Source organism: Alexandromys fortis, unplaced genomic scaffold (assembly GCF_014885135.2).
Source record: "Alexandromys fortis isolate MF-2015 unplaced genomic scaffold, M_Fortis_MF-2015_v1.1 scaffold_39, whole genome shotgun sequence".
Lineage (NCBI taxonomy): Eukaryota > Metazoa > Chordata > Mammalia > Rodentia > Cricetidae > Alexandromys > Alexandromys fortis.
The window spans coordinates 13756489-13782998 of NW_026067918.1; the positions used below are offsets into that span (position 1 = coordinate 13756489).

General features: G+C 45.3%; 1 protein-coding gene across 3 annotated transcripts; it reads right to left on the bottom strand.

Moving 5' to 3' along the window:
* Window positions 1-10714: 10714 nt before the first annotated feature.
* LOC126500449 (testis-expressed protein 19.2) lies at window positions 10715-12874 on the bottom strand. 3 transcript variants are annotated; one of them, XM_050140368.1, is made up of 3 exons: window positions 12746-12819; window positions 12342-12412; window positions 10715-12152 (listed from the first exon to the last, which is right to left on the bottom strand). In XM_050140368.1, exon 3 carries the CDS (start codon window positions 12129-12131, stop codon window positions 11142-11144), a length of 990 nt encoding a protein of 329 aa, XP_049996325.1. In that variant the 5' UTR covers window positions 12132-12152; window positions 12342-12412; window positions 12746-12819; the 3' UTR covers window positions 10715-11141. The 3 variants fall into 3 exon arrangements, with proteins under 3 accessions (XP_049996325.1, XP_049996326.1, XP_049996327.1); XM_050140369.1 differs by having other exon boundaries at window positions 10715-12222; window positions 12746-12790; XM_050140370.1 differs by lacking the exon at window positions 12342-12412 and having other exon boundaries at window positions 12746-12874.
* Between the last annotated feature and the right edge of the window lie 13636 nt (window positions 12875-26510).

The window sequence follows — 26510 nt, forward strand, 5'->3', positions numbered from 1 at the left end:
TACAATGATATACATAATCCAGACTCTCTGTGTATTTTCCATCTTTATGTGGTTTATTTTTCTTTACTCCTTTAATCTATGACTGATTGTATTCTTTTATATTACTTTTACTGTCTTTGTAAAGACTTCACTTCTTTTTATAACTGTCTATACTCTTTTTCCTCTCTCTCCCAAGCCTATGCACATTTATCCAACACTGTGACACATTTAGAGGTCTTTTTCATCTGAATTTGTCTTTATTGCGTGTGTATCTTTAACTATTTTCTGACCACAAGCACTTTCTTTTTTTTCCCTCCAAATGCTAAGTGGGCGTGGCTAGGACAAATTCTGCAGCTCTGCCTATTCCCTCTGCCCAGTCCAGCATGGTGGAGGCATGCTCACTGCCTCTGCAAGCCCTGCACACTGCCCCATTTTTAGGCATACAGCAGGTCGATGTTTCCATTAAGCAAGTTGTAGCACTCTGCTCACAAACCCCATTCAAATGCTCCGCCTCCTGAGAGAGCCAGAACTGCTCCTGCAACTAGCACAAACCAGGAAGCCTTCCCTCAAAGAAACCACACAGTTCTTGTCTGTGCTTGCCACCAGCGAACAGAGCCTAGCTGCGCTAAACTCGTGTGTGTGTGTGTGTGTGTGTGTGTGTGTGTGTCTAGAATTCCTTCTTAAGCTCTCTCAGGTTTTATGTGGATATAGTTACCCATGTTAGTGCCAATTCTGTTGGCAGAGACTGCTCGTTTGTTCCCAGCTGCCCAGACTCGAAATAATCACTCAGAAACTACATTAATTGCAACACTGTTTGACCTATAGCTTAAGCATCTTTCTAGTAGCCCTTACATATTAAATTAACTTATTTCTATTAATCTGTGCATCGCCACATGGCTGTGGCTTACCAGGTAAAGCTCCGGTATCTGTATCCTACAGCAGTGGCTACACGGTGACTCACTGACTCCACCTACTTTCTCCTCTATGTCTGCTTGGAATTTCCACCTTACTCTGGTCTTCCCTGGGATATTCATTAACCAAACACAATCACAGCATACGGAGGGGAATCCCACATCACTTGCCCACCCTTTGCAGCCCCCTAGTGATGCCAGGTCTTCTCTAAGAGGCTCTCTTGCACAGTGAGTGGGGTCGATCCTCATCCTTCTCTGAAACAGCAAGGCAGTAGAGTCAGCTGGCAAAGCTCCAAAAGGGCTGGTATCCCAAGGAAGCTCTCACTTGATTGACTGACTGATTGAGACGGGCTGTCTAGGTAGCTTTGGATTACCTCGAATTTGTTATGCATCTCAGACTGGCCTTGAATCCACGGTTTTACTGCCTCTGCTTTCCGAGTTGAGAGTTAGCTGGGGTTATGAGATTTCAGTCTAGCTCAAAGTTCAAGCATAAACACAGACGAGAATATAAAACAGTCACCCAGGGTCACCCATAGCCCAGTTTTATGAACTGCCTCTTCCGCTACCTCCCTCCAGCTCTTGGAGTTGATCAGTGATCTTGCCGCCTGCTCTCCCCGTGCATTCCTGGCCCTTGCTCCACTTCCTGACACGTGGGAGGCACAGGCTTGCTTCCCAGATCTGCTAGTGGCTCCAAGGTGGAGGTGCCATGCATCCTTTGAGCCTTCTGCTAGGAAGGACCTGTTGGTTAGCTGCATAGCTGAGAGAAGGAGCCATGCTTCTCTGTCAGTTTGGATGTCTGGACAAGCGCTAATCTGGAGCCTGGATGTGCACTGGGAGCAGAGCTGTGCTGAGGTTATCTGGGGGTGCCTCCTGCACGCCGCAGCCTCCATGGGAGGCCTGCCAGGTCCCAGGGACACTTTCCCACATCTGTTATCTTTTAAAAGCTCGGGTGTCAGCCAGTTGGTGTTTTAAGTGGTGCCAGAAAGACTCTGGGGTCAATTATTTCATCATGACCCAGACATGGAGTCTATGTCCCTGGGGCTGCCTACAGCACTGCCGGCACCCCAAACTTCTCAGGGTCCCACCACAGGGCACATCCAGTTCTCAGGTCCAGCCCAGGCTAGGAGCCTTTAGACTTCTGGCCCTAGGCATCCAGGCCTTCTGGGGCCCCTGGGCCCGACACAACACCTTATGATAACCCTGGTCCAGGGCTTAGGATAGAGTCAGTCATCACGACTATTCTGGAACTGTTTGTTAGTGAGTCAGATGTGTAGCCAAACTTGATGACCCCACCAGTCAGCCACTTGCTACACCAGCAGGTGTGTGTGTGTGTGTGTGTGTGTGTGTGTGTGTGTGTGTGTGTGTGTGCAGCAGAGGGGAGAACCTCCTTGGTCACTGAGGAGGTAAAGTGGGAGAAGATGGGATGGGATGGGGGACAATCTCTGGTGATGGTACAGAGTTTGAAGCCTCGTGCCCATCCTGGCTAAATGGCTCAACTCCATCCCACTTTCCTGAGCTGTCCTGTGTTATTCTCACAAAGCCTCTGCCTCAGCCACATTGTGGGATGGCTGAGAAAGGATGCACAGGCCCTGGTTATCTTGGGTGTCTTTTCATGGCTCAGCCCAGCTGGACAAAGATGAGGGGTTGCACACCATTTGGGGGGAGGTTATGACTCTTTCTTGTTATACAGAAATTCAAGTAAAATGTAGAAGTCTTGGAAGTCACAGATGAGCATAAAATATGAACATTCTGTGTTCTTTCTTGCCAACAGCAGCCTTGGCCAATGCTTGGTCCCCTTACCTTGGGCCCTCTCCTTTGAGTACCTGTTATTGTTGCTCAGTTCACTTCAACATGCAAGTTTCTAGAGCACCAATCACACCTGGTACCTGCTCCTTGGAGCCTGTGAGGGTGCACCTGTTAGCAGGGGCATAGGTGTCCGTATTCCCAAACATGTACATACCTATGTACCCATGTACACTTAAACATGCCTGCTCCCTCATACACACGTGCTCACAGTTGACCTCCAAGTCTGGGCAAGTGTGCTACTGGGAAATCAGGGCTCTCTTTTGTGGGTTCTTAGTCTTGTTAATAAAACAAACAAAAAGGATTTAAACACAGATTCGGGTGGTGTAGGAGGTTCTTCTGTTCATGTGCTGCTTTCATTGGTTAATGAATGAAGAAACTACTTTGGGCCTGATAGGGCGGAACTTAGGTAGGCGGAGAAGACAGAACTGAATGCTGGGAAGAAGGGCAGAAAGAGAGCTGCCATGAATCTTCTGCCCGAGATGGACATTGGTTAGAATCTTGCCAGTAAGCCACAGTCACGTGGTGATACACAGATCAATAGAAATGAGTAAAATTATTATGTAAGAGTTAGCCAATAAGAAGCTAGAGCTAATGGGCCAAGCCGTGTTTTAATTAATACAGTTTCTGTGTGGTTATTTCAGGGGCTAAGCTATCTGGGTGGCCGGGAAGAACAAAGGAGCCCTCCTTGTAACACTCAGGGGCTGGAGGGATGGTTCAACAGATAAGAGAATTTGCTGCTCTGGGAGAAGATCTGTGTTTGAATCCTAGAACCCATGTGGTGCCCATAACCATCTGTAACCCCCATTCCAAGAAACCTGATGCCTGCTTCTGGCCTCCTAGGTCACCATGCATACATTTGGTATAGGGAAAACACTCATACATAAAAGCAAGAGTAGATATTTTTGCTTGTTTGTTTGTTTGTTGAGGCATGGTTTCTCTGCAAAGGCCTGGCTGCAACAGAATTTGCTCTGTAGATCAGGCTGGCCTTGAAAGGTGTTTGCCACCACAGCCCGGCCAATACAAACAATTCTTAAAACAAATGAACATGAAATAAAAACAGACTCAAAAAGAAGCTGGTAGACCATTTTTATTAGTTTGAGAGAAAAATAACAGGTTAGGTAACAGCAAACAGCCAGGAGGTGTTACAAGGAGAGGGGTCCCTTTGTTTGCCCCGGCCACCCGGCTAGCTTACACCAAAAATAATCACACAGAAACTGTATTCATTAAAACACTGTTTGGCCCATTAGCCCTAGTTTCTTATTGGCTAATTCTTATATCTTAATTTAACCCATTTCTATTAATCTGTGAATCACCATGTGACTGTGGCTTACCAGGGAAGATTCAGCATGTCTGACTCTGGCAGATCAATGGCAGCTCTCTTTCTGCCCTTCTTCCCAGCATTCAGTTCTGTCTTCTCCGCCTACCTAAGTTCTGCCCTATCAGGCCCAAAGCAGTTTCTTCATTCATTAACCAATGAAAGCAACACATGAACAGAAGAACCTCCTATACAATTTCCACTTTTCTGTTTAAACAAAAATGAAGGCTTTAACTTTAACATAGTAAAATTACATATAACAAAACAGTTATCAAGCAAGAATTACAGTTACAATATTTATATATACTTTATATTTTATCATAACTAAGCAAAACTATAACTATCTATTCTTCAACTCCATCAAAGACCTCAGAAGGATATAATATTACCTAAGTGAGCAGGAAGTACATTGTAAGCAACTTCCAAAACTCTAGAATTGACAGAGACATCTCACTACCTGGACAGTCACCCAAAGTTCTTCTGTACTGTTAGGGCATCCACCTTCAACCTACTGGCCCATAGTATCCAGCAGACTCTTTCATGAGGCAGGGAATTTCAAAGAGAGCTCAGTCACTTTCTTCTGTATCCTGCAGAATGTCTCAAAGACTTTCATGAAGCAGGAGCCCCGAAGGACCATCTCACCTTTAGGCAAGTTCAGCAGTCATCTCTTTGTGGGTCCTGCATGTCCAGTGAAGCAGTCCACGCAAGAGCAGTTTCTTCCCCAAATGGCTAAGGAGTCTCTTTGATGCCTATCTTCCTGTTGAAGTAGCTTGGTGCTGCCAGGAGCAGATATGTCTCACTGTCATGAAAAGTCTTAAATTTTTAAAACATTTTAAAATGCCATATTCTGTAGTCTTCGAAAGATATGAAGATTGCCTATCTAACTGAAATACTTCTCTGTACATCTAGAAAATCTAACTAACATGACTACAAACTTGACTATTATAGAGGATTATCTATTAACCTATATTTCTTAATTACATTTTTAATGAACTACACAATCACAACACCTCAATAAAGAGCAGAAATATACATATAACAAGATTGACCTTAAATTTATACCAATAAATCAAGATCCATACCAATGTAAGTTACTGATATCTATATCAAGAAGGAGCTGGATAGAGAAGAAATTAGTCTTTGAAGTTAGGCATAGAGTCTATAGAAGCAATGAGGAAGTCCAGGCATCAGGCTGTTGACTAGTATTGAAAAGAGGGAGAGAGATAAGAAAATGGCTTAGTGCCAAGCTGTCTGAGTTCAGAGGGAGCATCATTCCAGGCTCTGGAGTACCAGGACAAAGGATTATACCAGAGACACAGAGTTAGAAATAAGAATAAGAAAAGCTAGGCATGTTGGCGACTTTAACCTTAGCATGCTAGAAGCAGAGACAGGCAGATCTGTGTGAGTTCAAGGCTAGCCTAATCTACAGAGTGAATTCCACAACAGTCGAGGTGTTGGAGAGATGGCTCAGAGGTTAAGGGCTTCTCTTCCAGGTCCTGAGTTCAATTCCCAGCAAGCACATGGTGGGTTACAGCCAGCTATAATGAGATCTTGTGCCCTCTTATGGAGTGCAGGTGTACACGCAGAAAGAACACTGTACATAATAAATATATCTTTAAAAAAACTCAGTCCTCAGAACAGTCAAGGCAACATAGAGAAATCTCATCTCAAAAATAAAACAAAACTAAACTAAACAGGTAATTAAGAAAGAAAAGCAGACCAGCTGTAGTGGTGCACACCTTTAATCTTGGCACTTGGAAGGCAGAAGCAAGTGAATCTCTGTGTTCAAGGCCAGCATGGTCTATAAAGTGAGTCCCAAGACAGCCAAGACTACACAGAGAAACCTTGTCTCATACACACACACACACACACACACACACACACACACACACACACACGGCCTTGTGGTTGTGGCATACCCCTTTAATCTTAGCCCTCAGGCAGAGGAAGGTGTATCTAGTGAGTCTGAGGTCAACCTGGTCTACTGAGCAAGTTTCAGGGCAGCCAGGGCTACATGGTGAACCATTCCCCCTTAAACAAAAGAGAGAGAGAGAGAGAAATGAAGGGAGGGGGGAGGGAGAGAAAGAGAGAGGGGAAGGGAAGAAGGGAAGGAGGAAGGAAGGAAAAGCACTCTGGAGACACGAGTGGGCTAGCGCACCAAGTACCCTGTGTGACCCTGGGTCACAGAGAATACAATCCTTTACAGAACACATACATAGCACCTGCCGTTCTCACATCTATGTACCCCAGGCTTTTCTTGTACATGCTTTGTTTATTGCTGTAAACTTGGCCTAAACATGTTCAGTTTGTTGCTGCATGAAGCCCGTGGGGAAATTTCCTGTCTTTCTCGGCAAGCTGTCCTCCTTCATATCTTAATCTCGGTATTTCTGACTCTAGGCTCTACTCGCTTGCCAAAGGTGGAGTCGGTTCAAAGGGAGGGAGGGCTCCTGGTCCCCTGTCTTTGGCTCAGCCACCCATCAGAATCATCTAGAAGAAGACATAAGGATGTACCACCTCTGATCTAAAATCATGGACTGAGGACATCAGAGGGCTGGCGGTCACAGGAATTTTTAAGGGACTGGCAGTTGATTCTCACGTCTTCCTGAGAGATGGACGAGGGACCTGGAAGACCCGGAAAGCCTGAGTAGATACAACAGAGCCAGACCAGCCTGAAGTGACCACCAGGCTGCGCCACCGGCAAGCAGAAAGTTTTAAGGAGGCCCTCCCTGAAAATCAGTTCTACCGTGGGGGCAGTAGGCTTCTGGACACTCAGGAAGATGCCAGGATCGCAGGCGTCTGGTGACCAACTGCTCCCAGGAGCAGAAAGTTTCCATAATCCTTTTTCCACCAGATGTGGGGACTGGCCTCGGTCCTGACTTCGGGGGTCTGTGTGCTCCAACTGTGCCTGTTTAAAGCAAACACTCAGCCCGGCAGGACTCAGGAATGGGTTTTTGGCCCAGGTCTGCCATGCCCACACCCACTCTGAGCACAGGGCTCTGTGCCTGGGCCAGGGTGTACACACCCTGGAAAAGAAAGGGCAGCTGGACCAGACCCATCAGGAGCTGCTGTGATAGTTTGGAGGACCTTTTGAGTGCCTACCAGTGGCCTCTAGAGGTCTCTCGTGGGATCATCCTGACCAGGGCAGTGAGGGCACACCTAGAGCCCGGAGCCTTTAAGCCTTTTCAGAGCTGCCACGATGCATTTCACCCTCCCTCCACCTTTCCAAGAAGGGGGGATCCACACCTGCAGGCGGGTGCCCATGTAGCCCACAGTTCCAACCACCCAGCATACATCTTTGGTTTTGTTTAAAGCTCAAACACAAGGAAGCTAAACACAAACATTTAAAGTTATTTCCAGCCCAGGTATGTGTTACTCATTCTGTGCCGTACTGCCTGTCACTTGAACGACGGACAGCGAGGGCGCCCTTCTGAAAGGGCAGACAGCCAGTGGCTAACGGCAAGATGACTGATGAGTCTGATTTGCCCAGAATAGTTAATTCTTGAATGTTGCTCAGATTTTTGTGTTTTCTTTCTTTGGCTTTTTGAGACAGGGTTTCTCTGTAGCTTTGGAGCTTCCCTGTTTCAAAAAAATGTTTTCTAGATTTTTATATTTTGAAGACAACAGATGCCATTTTAGATGGTGATGAAGAAGTCAAAAACAGCGCCAGCATCTAACTGGGTACCTAGCCCTATCTCCGCTATAGGGGCCTGGGTGGGATGAAGTGGGTTCATTGTCACTGCTAGAGCCCAGGCTGGCATTACCTATTACCATAGGCTTATGGGCAGTTGACACACAAGGCACTGGATATGGCTGATATTTCCAAGACAGAGATTACCTCACCTCTGACTTTGTGATCTGCTGTGTGAGGAAGGCAAAAGATGAGGGGGGAGAGAACTGTATTCTCGCAGTGATTCAAAGGTCAGGAGTCCAGGGATGAAAAGAATGTTTCAGGACTCCAAACCCTAAAGGCATCAGACTTCCAGAACTCTCTAGAACAGTGATTCTCAACCTATCTAATGCGATCAGGTCAGATCTCCTCTCTGATCTGCTTTCTAAATTTTGATAGTGTGGGGCTGGCAAGATGTCTCTGAAGACAAAGTTTCTATCCCATCCGGTCCCACAGCTGTTCAGTCCCAAATAATCACACAGAAGCTTATATTAATTATAAAGTAGTTGGTCTATTGCTCGGGCTTATTATTAACTAGCTCTTACAACTTTCAATTAAGCCATAATTCTTGTCTGTTTAGCCACATGGCTTGGGCCTTTCCTCAGTAAGGCATTCTCATCTTGCTTCCTCTGTGGCTTCTTGCAACTGCATCTCTGCCTTTCCTCTTCCCAGAATTCTCTTAGTCTGGTCACTTAGCCTATACTTCCTACCTGGCTGTTGGCCAATCAGAGTTTTATTAAACCAGTAGGAGTGACAAATCTTTACAGTGTACAAGAGCACTATCCCACAGCATGTCTTAGTGGTTAAGAGCCCTTGTTGCCCTTGCAGAGGACTGTGGTTTGATTCTCAGCAACCACATGGCAGCTGTCAATTATCTGTACCTCCAGTTCTGGGGGATCTGACACCCTCTTCTGGCTTCTGTGGGTACTACATGACCATGATGGACATACATCATGTAGGCAGTATACTGATACACATAGACATAAAATAAAAACAAAATCTTAGCCAGTGTGGCGGTGCACGCCTTTAACCCCAGCACTCTGGAGGCAGATGCAGGCAGATCTCTGCGAGTTTGAGGCCAGCCTGGTCTAAAGAGGAAGTTCCAGGACAGATTCTAAAGCTACAAAGAAACTGTGCCTCAAAAAAAAAAAAAACAAAAAACAAAAACAAAACCAACCAAACAAAACCAACAACAACAATAAAAATAATAATAATAAACCACATTGCTCTGCACTTGACAGCAACTGCTGTTTGTATTGGTTATTTTTTTTTTATTGATAAGCTAAAACACTGTGACCAGGGAAACTTACAGAAGGATTTATTTGGGCTTATGGTTCCAGAAGTCACGAGTCCTTTATGGCAGAAAGGCATAGCAGCAAGAAGGATGTTAGCCAGAACACAAGCTGAGAGCTCCCATCTTGACCTGCAAGCAGGAAGCCGAGAAAGAGAACTCAGGATGGCATGCATCTTTTTACTCTCAGAGCCTGCCTCCCGTGACATGCTTCCTCCAACAAGACCATGTTTCCTAGGCCTCCTCAAACAGTGCTACCAACTGGGGGTCATGTATTTAAATCTGGAAACTCTGGAGGACGCCACACTCAAACCATCACACTGCTCTTTTAGAGGACCAAGAGTTTGGCTCTCAGCACCCAGGTCGGGCGACTCACAACTATCTGTTAACTTCAGCTCCAGCAGATCCAACACCTTCTTCTCACCTCCACAGGCAGCCACGCAAGGGCAGACACACACAGACACATAATTAAAAACAAATGGAAAAAAAAGACAGTCTTTTACATGATCAATTAAGCGTTGATTGCTTAAGGGTGCTAATAACACTAATCAACACACATGACACATGAACGGCAAAGGCAAGAGATGACCAGAGCACACAGACATGTCTGCCTGCAGATCCCTTGTGGGCACAGAAGCCACCAGCAGGTCATGGGGCTCAGTGTGGGGGCAAAGCAGGGCTCCAGACCGTGCACCCCATCTCACGGCACAGGGAACATTTACCCAGAACTCCTAGATTAGATTCATGTGTTCAATCCAGGACAATTAAGATGATTCTTCCCCTCCTGAAACACGGTGGCCCATGCATACCATGCATACGAGCCAAGCACCAGGGAAGCCGAGGCAAGAAGCCCAAAGTTCGCGACTAGCTAGGGACTCACAGTGGGACCTCATTTCGGGAAAACGAAGTACAAGATACACACTTCAGAAATTCTGGCCCAGCATGCATCCAGCAGTGTTGATTTTTGTTGCTGGGGGGAAAAAAACTAACAATACAAAACAAAAACACCACACACACCTTTTTTCCCCCTTTTGTATTTTTGAGATTGACAATACCGGCCCCCAGTGCTTTCAAATTCAGTATGTAAATGAGGGTGGCCTTAGACTCTGAATATTCCTTCTGGGATTACAAGCCTGTGCTGCCTCCTGTCAACCCATGAGATGAGACACTGCTCTTCCACACAGTAAACTGTAGGCTGAGACTGCCTGTTTGTTTCCCAGCCGCCCAGGCCCAAATAATTACACAGAAACCATATTAATTAAAACACTGTTTGGCCAATAGCTTAAGCATATTTCTAGGTAGCTCTTACATCTAAATTAACCCATTTCTATTATTCTGTTCATGGTTTATCAGCAAGGTTCCGGGGTGTCTGTTTCCTTTGGCGTCTCTTTGACTCGGCCTACCCTCTCTCTACATCTGTTCTGGTTTTCCGCCTGGCTTTATTCTGTTAAGCCATTGGCCAAAAGCAGCTTCTTTATTAACCAATGGCAAGAAAACATACTCACAGCATGCAGAGGGGAATCACACATCAGGAAAACTGCCCCTATTTTAAACCCTGTACATTTGGGTTGTGAAGATGTGGCTCTTATACTTGACACAAACACACTATGGGACCCAGAAAACAGACCAGAACCCAATGTCCCCTTCCCGGCTCTGTGGGATCTTAAATTCGTGAAGCTGCTGACCCAGGAGAGAGGTGAACAACCCATGAGGACCCAATGAGGAGACTGCAAAAGGCTTCTATGAAAAAGATGACAACTTTATTAAACAGAAACACTCAACAGGACAGAAACTTGACAAAGAGCATAAACAGTCAACTCTGAAGCCAGGACTCGTGGGCCCTCAGAAGGTCCCAGTGCAGAATATGCACTGGTCAACCACACCTGACTTGGGGTGCCACACTTGTAGAGTCCACACCTACACCTATAGCAGAACAGCCGAGGGATCAATGACCTGTCCCCCATAAGACTTGATGCACAAGAAGCTGGGGCTTACCTTCCAAACACTCAACAGTCAACTGAGGACAACTAAACCTGGTTTCCCTGAGGCCCCACCCCTCAAGATGATGGGCATCCTCTTATACCTGTGGTTGAGGACAGGCAACCCCTAGCACTTCAGTCCCTGGGACCCTGGGATGGAGAGGTCAACGGGGGCTGCTGGACCTTCAGTCCTTCAGTTTTGTGAATCAGGGGAGGGGGAGCGGAAGCTGGGTAGCTCCCTCAGAGACACAACTTCTCCGACAAGCAGCCTCTCCCCGGGCTCGCTGCCCCAGTCCTCTGGGGTGTCACTGTGCCAGGGCAGGTAGGAGTGCACCTTGAAGCCTCCCTTCCGCAAGGTGCAGTCGGCAGGCACCAGCTCCACCCCCAGCTCCGAGGACTCCAGGATGCTCAGCCTCCAGCGGTGCAGGTCCTGTTGTTCGGGTGCATTCTGAAGCTGGGCCACCCTCACCTCACCAGGTTCCAGCAACACCTGCCAGCGCTGGACCCGGGTCCTCACAGCCCAACAGGGAGTCATTGACAGCAGGTAGCAGATGGCATCGAAGCCACCCAACAGAAAGACGAACTTCAGATCTACCAACCAGGTTTCTGCTTCCAACGGATCCATGGGCCAGGTAGGGCTCAACTCCAACAATACCGGTTGTCCAGGAGATGGGCTCACATTGAAAACATCCCACCAGGATAGAGGGGGGATAAGCCAGTGGGAACAGGGAGAAAGGCCATCAAATCTCCAGGGAAGAGCCTGGGTCCACTCAGCATCCTCAGGGCCCAGGTCCAGGGGTACAGCTTCCTGAGGCCCCAGCTCAGTGGGGACAGGCTGGGGTCCCAACCCTATTCCCTCTGTCCCTACAGGGCCTGACGTCAGGATGCCAGGACCTGTGGAAACAGAGTTGCCATGCGACAGATGCCCTTGGCCCTCTCCCCAGCTGAGCCCCAGCCATTCCTCCGGCTCGGATCCTGCCTCCGAGAGTTCCATGGGCTCGGCACCCCACTCTTCCTCTTCCCAGTCTCCCATCTCCAGCATGTTTTTAACTACCAGGAAAGCTGCCTTGAAGCAAGCAAAGCAGATCTTCATCTGGTCTCCGTGGACAAGCTGATATAGCCAGGCCGCATAGAGGCAGGACATGCCCTTGAGCCCATGGCGAACGTTGACTGGGGGACACATGGCCAAGAAGCCTGCCTGTAGCTGATTGGATACAAAGAGGAAGACTTGATCGATGGTCTCAGGCTCTGGAACCGCGTAATGCTGGGGATAGCTGGGAAGAGCCGAGAATGGGACAAAGGGAGAAAACGGGGTGCAGTAGGGGGTCTCAGGTACTTTGGGCTTCAGGCTATGGGGTGGTGTGAGAAAACTGGGTGCCAATGCAATGGATACCTCCTTGGAGAAGTGGACAGACGTGAGATTCCAGAAACTTCACCTTCACACTTGCTCCAATGTCTGGGGAGCTTGAAAGGGAAAGAAAATGAGGCTTGGCGCCCCCTGCTGCGCAGGCGGCTGAGACCACCGAGGGGAGGAGGGCTGGGGCTGAGGTTCCCCAAGGTGCACTGCTCGCCTTGAGCAGACTGGGGCTCCCTCACCACAGCCCCAGGCTCAGCAGCTTCCTCGGGGCTCATGGCCAGGCTCCCAACTGGAGGAGGCCGGGAAGGGGAAACCTAAAGGAGGCCAGGAAGCCTAAAGCAGGATCCCCTTCGGCCCACCGCGCTCCCATGCAGACCCAGACCCCCTCACCCAGCGCAGGCCACCCCACCCAACCAGTCCCAGCCCCTTTCCATCCTCACCTGCCTGGCTGAGCTCCCAGTAACTCTGCAAACGGACGCCGATCCCAGCGAGGCTCCTCCGCCACAGCTCCAGGGCCTTATAAAAGGCCAATACCCATGATGCTCCAGCTCATTTACATATCTCCCATGAGCGCCAAAAAACGTGGGTAGCTAAGATGCTGAGTCACCCTGCTCCCCATCCCCCAGGCGCGCATGCGCCCCGCGCTCGCTCAAAGGGCGCATGCGCTCTGCTGCCTCCTACCTGCAAGCGTCCTTCTCCCTTGAGTTGACCTGTGTCCCGGTGTCCCTGTGCCCTCGAGGGACACTAAGACCTGTGCCTGCGGCTTATCTTGTTTGGAAAGGAGGATTCCTTCTTCCCCGTCTCTTTAGGAAAAATTCCAACTGCTCACTCGCTCGGCCCTTGACTGCGTTTTAAACGCATTTCCCCCTCTCCGGGTCTTTCCGTTCTTAAACAGACTCTAAAGAATTCTTTCTGGAGTTCATTTGTAGATGGGTTTGGGACTGGGAGGAAAAACACCAAGCAGAAGATACAAGGTTTCCAGCGGCCTCCCTCCCGAGCTCGGCCTTGACTGAGATCCTTGTTAAAATCCTGAGCAGCACCGCGGGTCTTATCACCTCGAGTAGGTCGCCATCCACTGCGGACTTCCCAAGGCTTGGACACGGGTATGTATGGTGACATGTCCCCGCCACCACAGGGCCATGGGGACCAACCAGTTCATCCTAAGATGCCCGTTGGCACCCTGCCCTTCCCAGGCTCTCGAATAACTAGCATGACCTCAGCAACTGTTTTGCCCTGTCCAGAATGCCACATGGCTGGTCTCAACCAATAAGACATGATCTCAAGTTTCCTTCTTTAGGAACACATGGCTAGGTTTCCCCGGACATTAAGAAACAAGTTTCACTTCCTGGTTCAGCAATACGGTTAACTGGATATGCCTCTGTTTACCTATTCACTTCCTGAAAAACATGTGGCTGCTTTCTGGGATTTGGTCATTTGGTATATATAATTTATATTTATATTCATATATCATAAATATATTTATATATTATATATAAGCTATAACCAGCTTTGCGCTGGTTTTCTGAACTTCAGCTTTTGTTTCCAAATGTTGCATTGTGTGGCGAGCCGGTTGTGTTGTATGAAAACCAGCATATTTCCCAAGCAGCTGGCTCTTCCTTCAGGGCCAAACGGAAGCTGAAGAGCCATGGTTTGCAAGAACTGGAAAATGTTAGTCGTGACGAAAACAACATGTAGGGAATGGCCCAAACCACGAAAACTCATTTATCATAGTTCTGGAAATTTCAGGTTAGGAGCCAAGCTTGAGCAAAGTTGCATCACGCCCAGGCATCCTTTTGGTCCAGCCTCCCTTTGTCTGCAAGTGGGCCAGGTTTCTGAGGAACTTTTTTTTTTTAATTTTTTTTTATTTGTGGTTTTCAAGATAGGGTTTCTTTGTAGCTTCGGAGCCTGTCCTGGAACTAGCTCTTTTAGACCAGGTTGGACCAGAACTCACAGAGATCCACCCGTCTCTGCCTCTCGAGAACTGGGATTAAAGGCATGCGCCACCACCGCCCAGATGAGGGATCATTTTACAAAGGTTGCTGGGTTGCAGAACGGCCCAGTAGTAGAGCTCTTTCCTAGTACATTTGGTCCCCAGTCCTTCAGAGAAAAAGAAAAATCATAGCTGGGCAGCGGTGGCACACAGGACGCAGAGGAAGAGGGATCTCTGAGTTTAGAGGCCAGCCTGGCCTACAGAGTGAGTTCCAGGACAGCCAGGGCTACACAGAGAAACCCTGTCTCAAAAAAACAAAACACAACAAAAAAATTTGCAAAATCACAGTTAGAAATGTACTAATCCCATTTATAAGAGCTCAACCCTCCTGGCCTGATTACCTCTGCAAGGGTCTACTCCCAGCCACACTAGCTTAAGGGTTAGGATTTCAGTAGACTGTGGAAATGGTTGGGTCTCAAGCCTTCAGATCTCTGTGGACATCTGCAGATTTTCATGTTTGTTAAGTTTGAGTATCTTTAGTGAGGTGTTTATGTTTTGTTGGGGTTTTGCCAGTTATTAGATTGATCTCTTACTGTTGAGCTTACAAGTTCTTTGTATGTTTTCATCAACGGTGCTTTGCACCACGTATGGGTGCAGGCTTTTGTTTCTGGGATACACGCCAAGACTTCTTCCTCTCTCCAAACAAAATGTGAAAATACAGTGGTCTTAGTCTTCATTCTATTGCTTGAAGAGACAGCGTTACTTAGGCAACTCAGAAAACATTAAATGGGGGCTTGCTTACAGTTCCAAAGGCTTGGCCTGTACCATCACAGTGGGGAGCATGATGGGAGCATGTTAGCCACTCATGATGCTGGAACGGTAGCTGAGAGACACATCCTGATCTGCAGGCAGAGAGAGAGAGAGAGAGAGAGAGAGCGAGCCTGGCATGACTTTTAACCTCAAATCTTACCTGAGTAGCACACTTCCCCCAATAAAGATACACCTCTTAATCCTTCTAATCCTCAAATAGTGCTACCCCTGATAACTAAGGTTCAAATATATGAGCCTGTGGTGGCCATTCTTACATTTTTGTTCAAGTCACCACAACAATGCTCCTACTGGGGTAATGGTTCAGCCACGCGAGTGCTGGAAACTGAGTTCTGACACCCGGAACCCACAGGAAAGCTGTTTGGAGTGGAGCATGCAACTGCTGCCTGAGCGTTCTGACAGAGACAAGAAGCCTCCAGAAGCTCTTGGGACAGCTAACCTAGCAGCAGTGAACAAGAGAAACCCTGTCTCAAACAAAACGGAAGATGAGCAGGAATAAGAAATGGCTTATTCTGGAGCCAAATTATGAGCGATTGTGGCCCTGGCACGCAAATTAAAGCTTCTGCAGTTCTGTGTCCCGAGATGGCAGTGGTTCTGTAAACTGTAGGAACAGAAGTTCCACGTTGGCAGAAACATCAGATAGGTGGACTATGGTGAAGTGGAGAAATCTCTGCTTTAGGTTTCAAATGCTGTGTGAGGACACCCAAGCTTGGTGAAAGCTCGGGGTCTGTTCAGACATTCCAGAGTGATCTGCCTGTTATCCACAGAGTTAATCACAGGCTGGCGAATGGCTTTAAGAGCTACCTCCTGTAGCTCGAGGTATTTGGCCTGCAGCATTCTAACCACTTTAGGATCACTGCAGTTCCCAGTGTTGGGCAAGGCTCATGGAGGCGTGGCTTCCATCTGAAAACTTGACTTTTCAGCTTCCTGTCAGCCAAGATTCACATTTTGTGCATATGGAGGCCAAATGTTATTGCAGGTCCCCCATTGCCAGGAAGGCTCATTCCTAGGATCTGACGTAGATGAGGCTGAGGAAACAGCAAAGCGGTTTTGAGAGAAGGAGAGTAGCTGCAGAAGTCTCCAGATGTCTTCCAGGGTGCCGGGCATCACCGTGGGTGTCTGGGGCTGAGCTACCACTGAGTCCTCTCTCTGACTCGTCTCCTTACATATCTTTAAAAGATGGAATACCTTTACTAGATTAGTCGAGAGATTCAGTATTTATTATGAATTGTAAAACTCATTCTTTCCATAAAGTAGAACCTTTTTTATCCCCCAAATTTAACTTCTTTATTGACTCTTTGGGAGTTTCACATCATTCACCCCAATTCTGCTTACTTCTGGGTCCCCCCATATCCTCCTCTCATCCCTGCCATGCCCCCCAACAAAAGAAGACAAAACAAAACAAAGCAAGCAAGCAAAAGCAAAAAACAAACAAACAAAAACCCCAAAACAAAACAACAATAGAAAAAAAAATCTCTTTTCTGCCTTTCTATCTCCTCTTCATTCATCCTGGTGGTATCGGAGGGTCACACAGTACACCCCTTTGTCCCGTCAGCTTTACTGGCAAATGTTCATTACAGTGAGCCACTGGCCTGGTTCAAGGCCTCTGGTTTCTTGTACACCATCCTCACTGGATCCTCACCGGAACTCTTCTGGGCTATCCTGTGGCTGCCCCAAGTCTTGGAGACCTTGCAGGTTTTGTTCCACAGGACCAGTCTCTTCATGAGCTCCAGCAGGTCCTAGATGGGGTAGACACTAAGGTGAGGCAACCCAAGGCCCAGCTGTGGACCTGGGTGGTAGCCAAACTGGTCAGTCAGGGCCACTGAAGCCATCCAGCTCAGGGTGAGGGGGCAGAGCCAGCTCCAGCTCCCCCCCCCATGCATTTTCTCAGGGTCTGTTCAGCCTCACCTGTGGTGAGGGGTGGGGCTATCTCTCCTGAGTAGTGGCCCGGCTCCCTTGCTGTAGTGTCTAGCCAGAGGCAAGGCCAGCTTCTCCAGTACCAGTGAAGGGCGGGGCAGGCTCAGCTTGGCCCTCTGGTTTCATCCTGCGCTGTTCCTAGGGCCTCCTGGGGTGACACAGGTCACAGACATCAACACAGACCCCAGCTGCAGCTGGACCATGGACCCAGACATGGCCATTATCAGCAGGTGAGTCTGGACGTCACCACTGCCCCTGTTGGGTATGGCCCTTGATCTCTGGTGTCTGTCTGTATGGCCTCCTGTGGTAACAGGTGCATGGGACATCAGCACAGACCCTGGCTGCAGTAAGGTCACTGACTCTGACATGGCCCTCAGCTACAGCTCTGGCCCAGATGACACTGAGTAGCAGCCGCACAGGCCACTCAAATCTGAATGTATCCTAGTCCTTGGACACCAACCTGGATTCAGAGTCTGACCCTGGGAATCCTCATGGCGATCAGTGGACCCTGGCCACTATAGGGCCACAGACCCAGACATGGCCCTCAGCAGCAGCCTGGGCTCGGATAACACCGTGGCCCCAAGGGGCAGCACAGGCCACCCATATATGTATGGTCCCTGCTGTGGCATAGCCCCCAGACTCCAACCAAGCCACAGGCTCTGGCCTAGATTCTGGGCCTCTGTATAGGTCCTAGTGGCAACCTGGGACACAGACTTTAACACAGACCCAGGCAGCAACAAGGCCTGGTCAACATCCTATCCCCAAGTGGTAGCCCCAGACATTTAGATCAGGATGGTTCTTACAGCAGCATGGTCCCTGGACACCACAGATTGCAACTTACCCCCAGGCTTCATGTGTCCTTTGGTGGCACTTGGGACAGGGGCACCAACATAGACCTCGGCTATAGTAGGACCACGGACCCAGACGTGATCCTTGGTACAGCCTAGGCCTGATTGTTACCATGGCGTCACCACGGCCCAGGTGGCGGCAAAAGCCGCCCGATCAGTATGGCCCCAGTGGCAGCGTGGCTCGTGGACCCAAACATGGTCTCAGGAGGGGCCTAGCCCACCGGAATCAGCATGGGAGTCAACGGTAACAGGAGCCATGGACATCAACAGAGACCCTGGCTACTGCAGGACCGGGGATCCAGACATGGCCCTTGGCAGCTGCCCAGCCTGGATATCACCAGGGCCCTGGGTGGCAACCTCCCTGCTCAGTCCACTCCTCACCGCCTTCACCGTGGCCCCAGGTGGCCATCAGGGCTCCGCTATCTGGCCGCTCCTCACTTCCTTCATCTTTTTCCTTTCTGCATCTTTCCGCAGAGCGCGAACCATTTCACGTCTCTCTTTCCCATTTACCCGTCATATATCTCCTTATAACGAGGAGCACATGGCAGGCAGGCCCGTGGCTGTCTTCAGACAGCCAGAGCCTTGAGGACCTGAGCTGCCTAGACCCGGACTGAGCGGAACGGCAGGGCGGGGATCCCATTACGTATTTTAAAAACTAGATTGATTATATGCTTCCCCATATATCTAACAGGGTTTTTAAAATCCTATAGATACGAGTTTTTTTTTTTTGGTATGGAGTATTTAAAATAATCAATTATTCTTTACATTTAGATTTTTTTCCTTTTGACTGATTTTACCTTACAGCTATAATTTTGTGTGGAATGACTGGCTTTAAGTTTTAGGAAAGATGGTCTTAAATATTTAAATTATTTTAACTCTTATTTATGGATGATACTTCACTGGGTTTTATTAGTCTATAAAATTAGTGTTCCAGGAGAAATCATATAACTTGACAATATTATTTTTAATTCCCTTTAAAAAAAAATCGTCTTTTCCTGTGTTCCAAGTATTTTTACTGATATATAAAAACAAAATTTCAGCCACGTCAGAAATGAGGATTTATAGGCTTTGTGGGCCTATAAATGTTATTTTTTTTTAACAGTCAAAAAGGGAAATAGAATTCTAATGGAGTTGAAGTAATAGTAACCATTTCCTTTTTAGTATTAAACTAGTATTAACTGAATCTTTGGCTCTTGAAAATGCTAATTCAGAATGAAAAACAGTGATTAAATCTTTAAAGGAAAGATCAGTCAGTAGATGAATGGATAAGAAATGCAGCTGATACTGGATTTCACAATTATGATGCAACTTTGAGAGTAATTTCTAAAAGTTTTTTTTCTTTTTTTTTTTTTTTTTTTTTTGATTTTTCGAGACAGAGTTTCTCCGTAGCTTTTTGGTTCCTGTCTGGAACTAGCTCTTGTAGACCAGGCTGGCCTCGAACTCACAGAGATCCGCCTGCCTCTGCCTCCCGAGTGCTGGGGTTAAAGGCGTGCACCACCACCGCCTGGTTTAATTTCTAAACGTTTTAAGAAAAATTAAATGTCAGATATTTTACCTGTGGTAATCAAAGTCATTTGAAAAGGGATTATAGGCAAGGTGTTCCTAGAAACAATAGTTTTTCTACAGAGAATCCAAACAGAAGGCCCCAGCCTTCTGGAATATGCAGAAGGATATGGCAAAGACCAGCATTGGATTAATGAGCACAGATCCACAAAGGACAGGCAAGGTAACTTTTGCCATTGGGAAACACCTTAGGGGGCCTGTCATGTGCCCCAATATCAAATATTATCGCGGCCAGCTGGATGCGAACTGTGGTCCCTGATAAACCTAGGGGAGAGGAATGAAAGGACAAGAGACATGAGAAATGACGGCAAGACAGGATTTCTGATCAAACCGTCCAGTTTATTATTTCCTCTGAAGCTGTTATACAGCAAACGGGCAAAGCGGGGTGGGAAGGTGGGAAGGGGGTCAGGAAACTCCGGTCTGCTGGAATTCAGGTCCGGAGCCGTCCCCAGCTGATGATTGTTGACTAACAAAGGAAAATGCTAATGAGTTCCCGAGCCTGGTGTCTGCAGGTCTCTGCTAGGAGATTTCCTAGACCCTGCACGGGAGGGGGGGAGGGGGTGGGGGTGTAGAGGTAAATATTTTTTCTTAATTTGTGAGCTTAAGATGGCTGTAAACAAAATGCAGATCTCAAAATACAGGTCTTTGCTTCCGGCATGTCCACCCTTTTTAAGTACTAGAATGAGGTGGGTTAAAGGTCATCTGGCAGACGAGCAGGCATTAACCAGTGGGGGAGGGGAGGACATGGACAGAGGCCCGATCCTCCAGTGTTTAATTGGTGGGGGGAAATTCTTTCCAACTTAGTGGAAGAATTTTCTTTTCAGAGTTACAGATGCCTTTTTGGGGAGGAGAGGGTCTAGGTTTTTATGTCAACACCTCTGGACATCAACCTCTATGCAATCAGGCATGTTCCTCAGGAGACCCAGAGAGAGAACGCATGGTCCTCTCCCCGCAGTGCTTTGCCTCGCACCCCTTTTGCTGGTGCCCATGCCTATCGTGGACAGACACACGTATCTCTGGGTTTTATGTGGCTCCTCTAGGAGACTCGCTCTCAGGGGCTCTTCTAGCCCTCGATCAGCCAGATCAAGCTGGTGGTAATGGAGCTGAATGGGCTTGGATGCCACCTGTTAACAAATAAACTTAGTGAGCCTATTAAGGGCCCATAGTTCAAAAGTCATCAATAATAAAAATCCTAAAGGGGTCCCAAAAGGGAAGGTAAGAGGGTGGTGACCCAGGGGAAACGATCCCTCCTCTTGCTCTCTCTACTTTTTTTTTTTACACTCTAATCCTTTCCTGACCTTAGCAAAAACCTTCTCTAACTATCCCAGTGTGATCAGTATAGAAACAACATTTTTCACCCAAAAAATGGACTATGGATATTTTCCTTTGTTTAAAAAAAAAGAGGGGGAAGTGGTGCGGGAGAATTGTCTGTATTCTGTCGACCAGACAGGAAGTAGAGGCGGGGCAATGAGAACAGGGGAATCCCAGGAAAGAGGAAGCCCGTTCCTCCCAGTCCAGCCCAGCCCACCGAAGAAGCAACTTGTGACCTACCTGCTGTGAAAGGTACCGAGCTACCACATGGCTAACATAGGTAAGAATGGGTTAATATAGGCTACAGGAGCTAATAAGAAGCCTGAGCCAATGGGCCAATCAGTTTATAATCTTATGGAGACTTCTGTGTGATTTTCTCTGGGACTAAATGGCTGGGGGACTGGGTGGGACAGAAACTTCAACAAGCCCAGCCCTCAATGTTACAAAATTTGGTTTACTAATTCCCTGTCAGCATTGGGGAAACTCATTTACAGAGCAATTAAAAGACTTAATGCCTGTCTGTTAAAAAACAACAATCCCTGGATGTGATCAAAGACAGAACAGCTTTGGCAGTTAAAACAAAAGTTCAGGAGAGACCAGAAAACAAGTATTTTGGAAAACTGCTGTAAATGATCAGAGACCAAAGCTAAAAATACAAATAAATAGCATTGAAATTGAAGGCTTAGTAGACATAGGAGCAGATATTACAATAATTTACCAAAATCTTGGCATTCTTTTCAGGAGGCAAATGTTCAACCGGGGATTGGAACTTTATCTTGGGTAAGACAAAGTTCAAGACGGGTCAAGAGTTTAGGGGCAGAAGGACAGATAGGAAAATTAAACCCATATGTGGCTAACATAGCAATTAATTTATGGGCATGTGATTTGTTACAGCAATGGAAAATACAAATTAACATTGTATTAATCTCAGAAACAAACCATAAAATAAAGAATATTTCTGTGCCAGGCAGTGGTGGTGCACACCTTTAATCCCAGCACTCAAGAGGCAGAGTCAGGTGGATCTCTATGAGTTTGAAGCCATCCTGGTCTACAAAGCTAGTTCCAGGACAGCCAGGCCTGTTACACAGAGAAACCCTGTCTCAAAAAAAAAAACAAAAAAAGGTACCATTGGGAAATTCTTTCACAAGAAATGTTAAGCAGCCCTACCTTGTGTTAATATTTTGTAAAATAGCCATTAAAAATAATTTGTAAACAGTTTCCTCAATCTATAATTTATCACTATGTGGAGGATAACTTACTGTCTGATTCAGAAGCAGATGTCTGAGAAAAAAATGTTTGCTGAAGCAAACATTTTTGGTGATTGCAAATTGCTCCTGAAAAATACAAAGAGGAGATTCTATTAATTATTTAGAATATAAGATAGGCTTACAGAAAATTCAACCATAAAATGTACAAATCAGGAGAAATCAATTACAAATGCTAATACTATGGATTGTATTATGCATATATGACTTATGCATATGACTATGGTGATAAATAATGAACAGCTAGTTGACAGGATTAATACCATAGAAGATCAAAAGTTACCTGGAACAGTATTATTACAGACAAAATTGAATCCATATCTAAGGGTACTAAGAAGTTATCTGAAAGAATTTATATTGTTGAATTTGACAATCAAAATTTGTCAAAAAGTTATAATAAGTTAGCAGAAAATCTGTCTCTCCAGGATGGCAATCTGCACTCTATTCAAGTAATGTCCAAGGATGAGGTGTTATCTTTAAAGGAGAAACTTCAGACCTTGGAATCACATGTGCAGAATAAGGACCAGAGATTAGGTGCCTCAATGAAATCACTAGAAATAGATACAGGCCAAGAGATTCAGGCTTTACAAATGACAATAATAAAAAGATTGGAAACAATTGAGGAAATTTTTGGAGCTGACGAACAGGGAAAGAAGGCACAAGAACAGGATTCAGCATTGCCAGTAGCTGACAGAGATGACTTACCCAGGGTATTAGCTTCCTACCCTGTAATCTACTCTGACAAAGCATCAGGTTCTAAAGGCCCAAAAGGATCCAAAGAAGGTAGATGAATACCTATAGAAATGAATGATCTAAAAGAAATTAAGCAAGCTCTCCTACCTTACGGCTTGCGTTCCGCATTTGTTAAGGAGATGATAGAGTTATGGTCTTCTAGCATTAAAGCAATGCTTCATGATTTTCAGTTAGTTTTAGCAGTCCTAGATGGTGGACCTCAACTGATGTTTAAAACTTATTTCAGAGAAGAAGCCAAAATTTTGGAACAACATGGAAAAGCAAAAGGCCTTAAGACTTCCCAAGATCAAATTCTTGGTGAAGGCCCTTATGATGACCCACAAGCTCAAGCTCTTTACGATGAAGAAATCTTGTCCCTATGCCACAAAGCAGCCTTAAATGCTTGGGACAGAATTCAAGAACTAAGAAAATGAAATGGATCATATACCAGGGTTAGACAGGGACAGAGAGAACCCTTTACTGACTTTTTACAAAGATTAAGTAAGGCTGTACAAACAGGAATAACAGACTCAGATGTTAGATGTGTACTTATTGAATCTCTGGCTTTTGAAAATTCCAACTTAGAATACAAAAAGATACTTGGGCCTTTAAAGGTTAGATCAACACCTATGGATGAATGGATTATGCATACAATGAATATTGAGATATTTGACTATAATACAGAATCTTGGGTAGAGAAGCAATTTCCAAAGGAATGAGGAGACATCAAAATGCCAAATGTTTTCCTTGTGGTAGAATAGGACTTCTGAGAAGGGATTGTAGATTAGAAATTCCTAGGAATAATATCTCCTCTGGGAATGGCAAGAATAGGAGGACTCTGCCTTCAGACATAGGTAGAAGCTGTGCCAATAGCCAACATTGGACCAATGAATGCAGATCAACAAAAGACAATGAACCATGGCAAAGAGATTGTACTGATTTTTTGGGAGAAATTAATAGTACTTATCCCAAAAGTGATAGACTTAACCTTATAAAGAGAACTTCTTGGATTCTTCCCCAAATTGTACATGATGCTCCAATAACTGGAGCCCATACATTTTATACTGATGCAAACAAATTAGAGAAAGCACGACATAAATCAGAAGAATTAAGTAAGGTAGAACAAAGCCCTTATAATTTTCTCCAGAAGGCAGAATTATATGCTGTTCTCATGGTGCTAAGGGATTTTAAAAAAAAAATATTTATTTATTATGTATACAATATTCTGTCTGTGTGTATGCCTGCAGTCCAGAAGAGGGACCAGACTCCATTACAGATGGTTGTGAGCCACCATGTGGTTGCTGGGATTTGAACTCAGGACCTTTGGAAGAACAGGCAATACTCTTAACTTCTGAGCCATCTCTCCAGCCCCGGTGCTAAGGGATTTTAAAGAACCTATTAATATAGTTACTGATTCACAATATGCAGATAGAGTTAGTTGTCTTACATATTGAAACCTCTGAATTTATACCAGATGATACAGAATCGACTTCATTATTTATCCAGGTGCAAGACATAATCAGGAATAGGCTTTGTCCTATATATATAACACACATCCAATCCCATACAGGTCTGCCAGGTTTTCTAGAACAGGTAATGCATAAATTGATCAATTATTGATTGGAAGCATGTTGCAGGCCTCAGAATTTCATAAAAATTATGTCAATAGCAAAGGTTTAAAGAAAGAGTTTTCTATTACATGGCAACAAGCTAAGGAGATTATAAAGAGATGTCCTACTTGCTTTTTCTATAATCAAACACCGTTGCCTGCAGGGAGTAACCCAAAGGGTACTCAAAGGAATGAAATCTGGCAGGTGGATGTGTTCCACTTTGCAGAATTTGGAAAATTAAAATATGTACACCACACCATTGACACTTATTCAGGTTTTCAGTGGGCAACTGCTTTAAGTTTAGAAAAGGCTGATTCAGTAATCACACATTTATTAGAAGTTATGGCCATCATGGATATACCTGCACAAATAAAGACAGATAATTGTCCAGCATATGCCTCTAGGAAAATGAAACAGTTTTTTGCTTATTATAATATCAAGCATATTACAGATATAGCACACAATCCTACAGGTCAGGAAGTTATAGAAAGATCAAATTGAACTATAAAGGATATGTTAAACAAACAGAAAGGGGTGGAAAACACCCCCAGAAATAGGTTACATAATGCTTTGTTAACCTTGAATTTTCTTAACGCTAATGAGAAAGGGACACCAGCAGCAGAGAGACATTGGATAATGTAAAAGTCTTCTGAATTAAATCAACTGGTTGATTTCAAGGATGTGCTGACCTCACAATGGAAGTTAGGAGATGTGCTACATTGGGGAAAGGATTTTGCTCTTGTCTCCACAGGAGAAGAAAAATTATGGATACCATCAAAATTAATAAAGATTCGGTTTGAAAAAGAGAAATGACAGCCCATCCATAGTGGTGACAACCATACAGGTGGTAAGGAAAGCATATAGGATGGGGGCAGGGTTCTGTTCTTATCTTTGCAGGAAAACACTCATCTTCAAAAAAATTCAAGAGACCCTGGATGTTTGAATGATGACAGATGGAAAAATAACTACCCAATAAGTATCATCAAGAAAATCAAATATGATCCGTTAGTACAAATTGAGTATATACATATATATATGTATATATATTTATGAATATATAGAGATGGCTTTGGAGTTGGACACTGGCTCTGCCCCTCTCTAAATCCAAGCATGTTGTTAAAAGAAAAAAATTCAGAGTTTCTGTCTCATGTCAGGAGCCATGATATGGGACAGAAAGAGAAAAGAATTTAGAAAAATTTTAATTTTCTTCATATCTATTTTTGTATTTCATTGAATACATATGCCTGTATATGTCTATGTAAATAATGTTTAAGTTTTCCACAATGAACAATGAATTTTCCTGCAGTAGTCTTTGAAGTTTCCAGCAAGAAGATGGGGCCCCACAACAACAACTCCACCTGGTTGATATGACATCATGATGCTGATAGCGCTACCTGTTTGGGGTACCAGCTGCTCAATATGGTTCCAAGTTGGTTAGCTGAAATGGTGCACTTTTTTTTAACAACGTTCTGGCCAGACCTCCACCAAATACTCAGAAACTACTTGCAATTATACCAGACATGAATCTTGGAACTTAACCATCATTTTACTTTCACAGGATCCCATAGAAAGAACATCTCCCCCATAACAGCTGGAAGTAATTCTAGAAGACGACATCCCCTCTCCCAACTAAGTTTTTCCTCAGGGTTAGGGACATCATTTAGGGGTTGATTGTAATTGGTATAGGGTTGGGGTTGGGGGGGGGATTTTATAGGTTCAGGGATCACTTTGAGAAAAAAAGGGAAAATTGGATGGGATAATATATTGGTATGAGCTTACTCACACTAATAATAATAGTGAGAAATAGAATGAATACTTGTGAGTTATTATTTATAGACAATTACATTGGTATAGATTCTTGTATATTGATACAAAGTTAAATTATATTGAATATTGTACGCATGCATGCTTCTACTTCTGCTTAAGACATTTTATATATTGATAAATATTTATCATATTGTAATGTACATTTCTACCTCTGATCAAGATACTTACACATTGTTTACATTTTGAGGTAATTGTCCTTATTTGTTGCACAATTGTTTATTGTATAATATTCTAATATAAAGTCTTAGTCTTTAAGTTATACAGGTATTAAGGATTATAGTCAATAGTCATCTATGTTTGTCATAGACTAATCAGGTTCTTTAAATACATAGACATTATATTCTGCATAGATAGCTAATCTTCAGCCACTTCAA